Source organism: Triticum urartu, chromosome 7A (genome assembly GCF_056163025.1).
Source record: "Triticum urartu cultivar PI428250 chromosome 7A, HENAU_Tu73, whole genome shotgun sequence".
NCBI lineage: Eukaryota > Viridiplantae > Streptophyta > Magnoliopsida > Poales > Poaceae > Triticum > Triticum urartu.
In genome coordinates, this window is record NC_141879.1 from 715,557,265 (window position 1) to 715,565,092 (window position 7,828).

General features: G+C 46.0%; 1 protein-coding gene across 1 annotated transcript; it reads left to right on the forward strand.

Annotated features, from left to right (window-relative positions):
* The first annotated feature begins 5,532 nt into the window (after positions 1-5,532).
* Positions 5,533-6,744, forward strand: LOC147962086 (uncharacterized). The gene has a single exon (XM_087534050.1). It carries the CDS (start codon positions 5,533-5,535, stop codon positions 6,742-6,744), a length of 1,212 nt encoding a protein of 403 aa, XP_087390176.1.
* Positions 6,745-7,828: the final 1,084 nt, after the last annotated feature.

The window sequence follows — 7,828 nt, forward strand, 5'->3', positions numbered from 1 at the left end:
TCGCTATTCCACGAGGCTCATAACCTTGAGGTCACGGGTTCGATTCCCGTCTCCGCACTTAGCAGTCTGTATAAAAGGACTATTCTATTTCTCTAGATTTTCTTCCCCTTCCCCTTTCCCCGAACTAAATCGCCCTAAGACCATTACCATTAATTTGTATTTTCCCATCAACTAGCTAAAATTGATTAACCCTAGGATTAGGATCCTTTTTTCTTTTTTCCTCTATGTGTATTTTACATACCACCTCGGACGAATTTTCAACGTTCTTGGGGAGCCTGTTGACAATTTGGGTCCTGTAGATAGTAGTGCAACGTTCCCTATTCATGTCGCAATTTCCCGATTTCGAAATGTTGCAAAGCCTGGGGTAGAAAAAAAGGGAGAAATGCTGTGGTTACAGGATGCAATTTCCTCTTCGAATAAACCTCGTTCCAGTGCACTAGATCTTGTAGCACTTAGCAATGAAGCCCTATCCATTAGTATTCCACATAATGAAATAGATTTCCGGACGTCCATAGAAAGATTATTGCTAATTGCCCAAAGTGAGAAGCAAAAATGTTCTGATAAAGACGTTCTTCAGTAATATCATCAGGAAGAGTGCACGTAGAATAACAAAAGGGGTTATTCATGTTCAAGCTAGTTTCAACAATACCATTATAACTGTTACAGACCCACAAGGTCGGGTGGTTTTTTGGTCCTCGGCCGGTACTTGTGGATTCAAAAGCTCTTCTTTTTCATCTCAATAGAAAGAAATGGGAAGTTTTATTGTGTTAACAATGTATGTTTTAAGATAGAATCTATCGAGGAGAATAATAGAAACTGGATCAAAAAAAGCAGGAATAGATTTTTTGAAAAAGATTGGCGTATTTTTAATGCTCTCTAATTCTACCAGAATTCCTATAAGAATTTGTTAGGAGTAAATTCCTTGAACTGATTGATCCATGGCCTTTCCAAAATGATCTATTAATCTGCTAATAAGTCGTTTCATACCAGTTCCGTCTATCTCTTTATTATGAAAGACCAGATTGGCCCGTTCCGCCATACATAAGTACCCCCTTTTCGGCTGAGTAGGATTCGACAATTGCTGAGTAGGATTCGACAATGGGCCTGAGTCAGTGATTCGAAAATTTAATTAAGCCAGCCATCGCACTGTAAAAATAGGATAGGTTCGATATATGGTCATTGAGGGCCTCCTAAAAGGATCTACTAAATTCATCGAGTTGAATAATCAAATTCTTCAATTAAAATTCAAAGTTTTCGAGATCTTTAAAAAAGTGGATTAATCGGACGAGGACAAAGAGAGAGTCCCATTCTACATGTCAATACTGACAACAATGAAATTTCTAGTAAAAGGAAAAATCAAGAGGCTTAGGTCCGGCCGTGGTGGAGAGTATTTTTCCAATGAATTTGATGCTTTTTGTGCGGAACATGGTATAATCCATGATAGGACGCCTCCCTATTCACCTCAGTCAAATGGGGTGGCCGAAAGAAAGAACCGTACTCTAACAGATTTGGTTAACGCCATGTTAGACACTTCGGGTCTCTCCAAGGCATGGTGGGGGGAGGCGATATTGACTGCATGTCATGTCCTAAACCGAGTTCCCACAAAGAACAAAGAGATAAGTCCATTCGAGGAATGGGAAAAGAGAAGGTTAAAACTCTCTTATCTACGAACATGGGGTTGTTTGGCGAAAGTCAATGTTCCAATTCCAAAGAAGCAGAAGCTTGGACCAAATACTATGGATTGTGTTTTCCTGGGATATGCTTTTCATAGCATTGGCTATAGATTCTTGGTTGTAAAATCTGAGGTACCTGACATACATATCGGTACGATCATGGAGTCGAATGATGTGACTTTCTTTGAAGATATCTTTCCCATGAAGGATATGACTACCTCATCTAATCAGGAGATGCCTAGTTCATCGAATCAGGAACCAGTTACAATTACCGAACCTGCCATTTCGATGGAACACTTTGAAAGTCCTGTGGAGGAGAACAATGAAGTTCCTACTAGGAGCAAGAGATAGAGGACTGCAAAGTCTTTTGGTGATGATTTTCTTGTGTATCTCATAGATGACACTCCCAGTTCTATTTCAGAGGCCTATGCATCTGAAGATGCTGACTACTGGAAGGAAGCGGTTCGTAGCGAGATGGATTCCATCTTGGCGAATGAAACCTGGGAGATAACTGATCGTCCTTATGGGTGCAAACCTATAGGATGCAAATGTATATTCAAGAAGAAGCTTAGGCCTGATGGTACTATTGAAAAGTATAAGGCTCGGCTCGTGCCTAAGGGTTATACCCAAAAGGAATGTGAAGACTTCTTTGATACTTACTCACCTGTGGCTCGACTGATCACTATTCGAGTTCTACTTTCACTAGCTGCCTCGCATGGTCTTCTCGTTCATCAAATGGATGTTAAGACTGCTTTCCTAAATGGAGAGTTGGACGAGGAAATTTATATGGAACAACCAGATGGGTTTGTACTAGATGGTCAGGAAGGGAAAGTGTGCAAGTTGCTGAAGTCTTTATACGGACTTAAGCAAGCACCCAAACAGTGGCATGAAAAGTTTGAAAGAACTTTAACAGCTGCAGGCTTTGTTGTGAACGAAGCTGACAAATGTGTGTACTATCGCCATGGTGGGGGCGAGGGAGTTATCATGTGCTTGTATGTTGATGACATACTGACTTTCGGAACAAATCTGAATGTTATTAAGGAGGTCAAGGATTTCCTATCTCGTTGTTTTGAGATGAAGGATTTAGGAGTGGCTGATGTCATTCTGAACATCAAGTTGTTGAGAGACGATGATGGTGGGATTACATTGCTTCAATCTCACTATATGGAAAAGATCTTGAGTCGCTTTGGTTATAGTGACTGCAAGCCCTCTCCAACACCATATGATGCGAGTGTGTTACTTCGAAAGAATCAAAGAATTGCTAGGGATCAATTGAAATATTCTCAGATTATTGGCTCGCTTATGTACTTAGCAAGTGCTACAAGACCTGACATCTCTTTTGTTGTTAGCAAACTGAGTCGGTTTGTTTCAAAACCAGGAGATGTGCATTGGAAAGCTCTAGAAAGAGTTTTGCGTTATTTGAAAGGCACTGCAAATTATGGAATTCACTACACCGGGCATCCAAAGGTGCTTGAAGGGTATAGTGACTCAAACTGGATCTCAGATGCTGATGAGATATGTATTCACTCATGGAGGTGGCGCTGTTTCTTGGAAGTCTTGCAAGCAGACCATCTTAACGAGGTCAACAATGGAAGCAGAACTCACAGCACTAGATACAGCTACGGTTGAAGCAGATTGGCTTCGCCGGCTCTTGAATGACTTGCCGGTTGTTGAGAAACCTGTACCGGGTGTCCTTATGAACTGCGACAATCAAACTATTATCACGAAAGTGAGCAGCTCAAAAGATAACATGAAGTCATCAAGACATGTTCAGAGAAGGTTAAAGTCTGTCAGGAAAATGAGAAACTCTGGAGTTATTGCATTGGATTATATCCAAACGTCTAAAAAATCTGGCAGATCCTTTTACCAAGGGTCTATCACGTAACGTGATAGATAATGCATCGAGGGAGATGGGTATGAGACCCTCAATATGAGTTGTTCACAGTGGTAACCTATTCTTTGTGATCGGAATTAGATGTGGAAGACAAGCTGTTGGTCAACTAAGAGGAGAGTATCCTTACTATTCACAATACCACTCCATGAAGATGCAATACTCTCCTAATCTGCATGGCAGGTTGATGTATATCTTAATGTGTTCTAAATGGCTTATTTAAGCAGAGATGTTATCCTGCAGAACATCTTTTGAAGAACACACCTATATGAGTCTAATTGTCAAACGTCGCAATCTATGAGAGTAGGGTTCTCTCTAGTAAACTCATGAAAGGTCACGGAATATGACGCATAAGCTCCACCCGCGGGGAAGATCCACGGTAGCCACGTATCGGTCAAGGCTTTATGTGAAGCTAGATTCACAGAAAACTTGCAGTTCAAGGCCCAGTCCACTGTTCAAGTTGCTTACTAGTATAGCATAAAGTTCTAGGTGGAAGTTCAACTTAACAGTCTCCACTGCAGTACCGGTATATAAAACAGTGTTTTCGAACCAAAGGCAAATTTCTGTGTGTCTCTGAGATCTGGTGGGGGATTGCCGGAATTTAGTCTAGTTTGGGCAGCCCAATAACTATTTCAGAAATTCCTAATAAATCCTAGAGGCCCGCTTAGCCCATTTGTGCAAGGCAAGGGACACTACTAAAGTTTAGTCCCACATTGCTAGTTTAGTGGGAGTTGGACCTCCTTATAAGGGAGGTTCTTTCCCCACTTGTACGAGCATGAGAACAAGAGGGATATCCACGCGCGCTCCTCCTCCGCCGCCCGCCTCGCCTCGTCACGACGCGCCGCGCCGCGCCGCGCCGCGGGAATGAACCGAGCCGATATCTAAATTTTTGCCACGCACGACGGGTATACGAAAGGTCACGTGGGAGTTGAAATGTTTTTTGTAGTGGACACTGAATTCGAACGGCGCGCCTCTTCGGTCGCTGCCTGTTCGCTTCGTCTCCCTTCGTTTCTTCACCTCCTGCCGCAGCCTCTTCGCGTCCTTCTCCTGTGCCTATATAAAAGAGGCTGCTCGTCTCCAGAGAGACACAACAGAAGCTTCTCTTCCTCTCGCCACACAAAGTTCCGACCACTGCGCTGCTGCTACGTTCTTCCCCATCCCGTCTTGCGGCGAGCACCGTAGGTCGGGACAGTAGGCCTCCGAAACCGCACCTTTTGAGTCCTCTACGGGAGAAGGGTGATAAGGTTTTTGGGGAGCGCTCAGCGCGACTACTGGCTGCTTCATCACGGACGATCCGGTCGCCGACGACTACTTCCCCGACGACGACTTCTTCCCCGACGTCCACGACCTCCTCGGCGACATGGCAGGCGAGGACACCGACCCCAAGTCCAGCGCTTCTGCTGCTGCTGTCCCGTACGTGTTCTTGTCTTTCCTATTAAAGGTTCTGCCGCAGTTCCTTGTTCTAGTCCTTGTCCTACACATGATAGGTTCTACTTCATATATGCTACTTGCTATACTGTCTGCTTTAGATATGATAGGCTACGGTACATATATGCAGAAGCTATTTACCTTCTCTTTGTCAGAACGCATGACTTGTTTTACCTTTACTATATTAGTCATGGTTTATCTAGTATTTCTGTTAATAAAATCATTTGGTAAATTGCTCTTGATAAAATCATTCACGACGGCCAGCTGACGGCGACGAATGCTCCCTGAAGCGCAAACCCTAAGTCGCCTAGGGCGTCGCGCGTGGAGTCGGCACGGAAACTGTGGAGATGCGTAGGTTATAGTAGAGGCCGAATTGATCCTGGTTTGAATACCTACGTACGCCACTTTCAACAAGCAATCCAATACGGACCCCGAGTACTAATTCCATCCGGCCGGATATATCAAATGCTAATATAATCGGCTCTTGCCGCCCGCGAATCCAGGTATCCAACCAGCAGAAACCCTAAATCAATCCGACGTATGTCTCGCCGTGGCCGCAGCAGCAGCCGCCGCTGCCGCCGCCGCCTAAATCGTATCACTCGTTCCGCTACGCCGTCACAGTGGCCCGACCTTCCGCCGGACCTTCTGGGCGACGTCTCCAGACGGCTGCATGACGCTACCGATTTCACGCGCTTGCACGCCGTCTGCACGGCATGGCGCGACGCGCTGCCGACGCCGCTGTCCCGCCCTCCCGCGTTCCTGCCATGGCTCCTGTGCACGGTCACGGCTTGCGAGGGGGCCGTCCTGCACTCCTCTATCAAGTCCTCCCGCCGCAGCAGGTGTGGTGACATCCATGTCGCGAATCCGCCTGGTCCATCACCAGTAAGGAACTGGTTGGCCAGCATGGATGGCACGGCCGCCTGGCTGCTGACCGCAGATGAAAGAGCAGGACTCATGGACCTCCTCACTGGAGCCCGGACCCCGCTACCAGCATACGATGACGACACCCGGCGGCAGCTGGAGAATCCCCGCGGCATGATCTCCAGCGACGGCACCGTCCTCCTCTACGACTCTAAACGCCAGTCGGCCCACAGGCTCGCCTTCATGGCGACCTTCTTGCGTCCGGGCGATGTGGCATGGACGCAGGTGAAAACCACGCTGGATTATTCGCCAGACACTGGCATTTGTTTCAGCGCCACGGCGGCGTACCACGACGGGAAGATCCTGGTGTGCGCGGACGTGAACTACTGGTGCATCCTCACGCCGGACGATTATAGCGTCAGTCACAGGCTCGAGCCGTTGACGATGTCGAAGCATTACAGAGGGTGGTGCCAGAGAAACAGCTACTTCCTGGAGTTTCAGGGTCAACTGTTGTGGGTGTCCGTCATGGTGAAATACAGGCACGATGAGCCAACACACATGTTATCTCTCGTGGTGCATGCCTTGGAAGAAGGCAAGACACGTTGGGCAGTGAGGGACGGCGCGAGCTTGGGAAGCCAAGTTCTCTTCCTTGGCTCCCACGCTAGCTTCACCATGGATGCTGCGCAGCTGGGTGTGGATGGCGGGTGCGCCTATTTCATCTTTACGCACGATGTGCTTAGGTACAACTTTGTTGACGGTGAGGTCAGTCTCGTGGAAAACCTTCCTCCAGACTGGCCTGCCATCAAAGAATGGGACTGGCTCCTGCCTCAGCCTACAATTGCTTCGGTTCAGGAAATTAGGAAAAGGCTCGGGCTTCAACAGGAACATTGACAGGATAACTAACTTTGTATACGAAAAGATATATTTCCTCAACTTTTATAGAGTACTACTTGTGATTTATTCGTTGATTTACCACGTGCAACATTTTCGCTGCAATCCTAATGTGGCAAATATTGTGTGTGTGTGTGTGTGTGTGTGTGTGTGTGTGTGTGTGTGTGTGTGGTGGCCAGCCCAGCTTCGGTCGGTGAAGGCTGCAGGCGCGGCGGACGGCCCTGCCTCGGGCAGCGGCCCGGGAACGGATTCACCGCCGTATGGCTGACCGGCGATTACTAGCGATTCCTGCTTCATGCAGGCGAGTTGCAGCCTGCAATCCGAACTGAGGACGGGTTTTGGAGTTAGCTCACCCTCGCGAGATCGCGACCCTTTGTCCGGCCCATTGTAGCACGTGTGTCGCCCAGGGTCGACCGTTTCATTTCATTTTCTATTATATTAGAGTTTTCCTTTTTTTTATTATCTGTCAATGAATATTCTAATGGGAATGGAATTTCATAATACCATTTCAATTTGATTTCAATTTGTACTTTTTAGTTACTTTACTTCTCCCCAATAAAGCTTAGAAGTAAGAATTTATTGATTGATTGTATCCTTAACCATTTCTTTTTTTTTTGACACGAGGAACTACTCACCCCTGAAAGGAGAAGAAAGGCTGAAATGCCAACGGACCTCTGTCTATTCTCTAATTCACCCGATCCGATAGTACCCGTTTTTGGAACGTCCAGTGCCAAAGTCACTGAATGGGTAAGTCACCAATCCAATCCCTTTGACAACAAAAACGAGCGCAAACATATAATAGCGTATTCGGAATTGTACCCAAGCCCCTCCCATGGGTTCTATACCCGATTCATAACATGCCTTTTTTTCTCTTAAGGTTGTCGGAATTATTCGCAATAAAATATTGGCTACAATTGAGGAGGTCTTATCAATGAAATTTCCATTTACACGGGATCTAGGCATAATTCCCAACCCATTCTATATAGAATTGTTTTCTAGCAAGATATTGGGTATTTCTGTCTTTTCTTTCTTCAAAAATTCTTATATGTTAGCAGAAAAACCTTATCCATTAATAGATGAAACT

Excerpts from the sequence above, each read along its gene's own strand:
- LOC147962086 (XM_087534050.1), top strand. The coding sequence starts at position 5,533 with ATGTCTCGCCGTGGCCGCAGCAGCAGCCGCCGCTGCCGCCGCCGCCTA.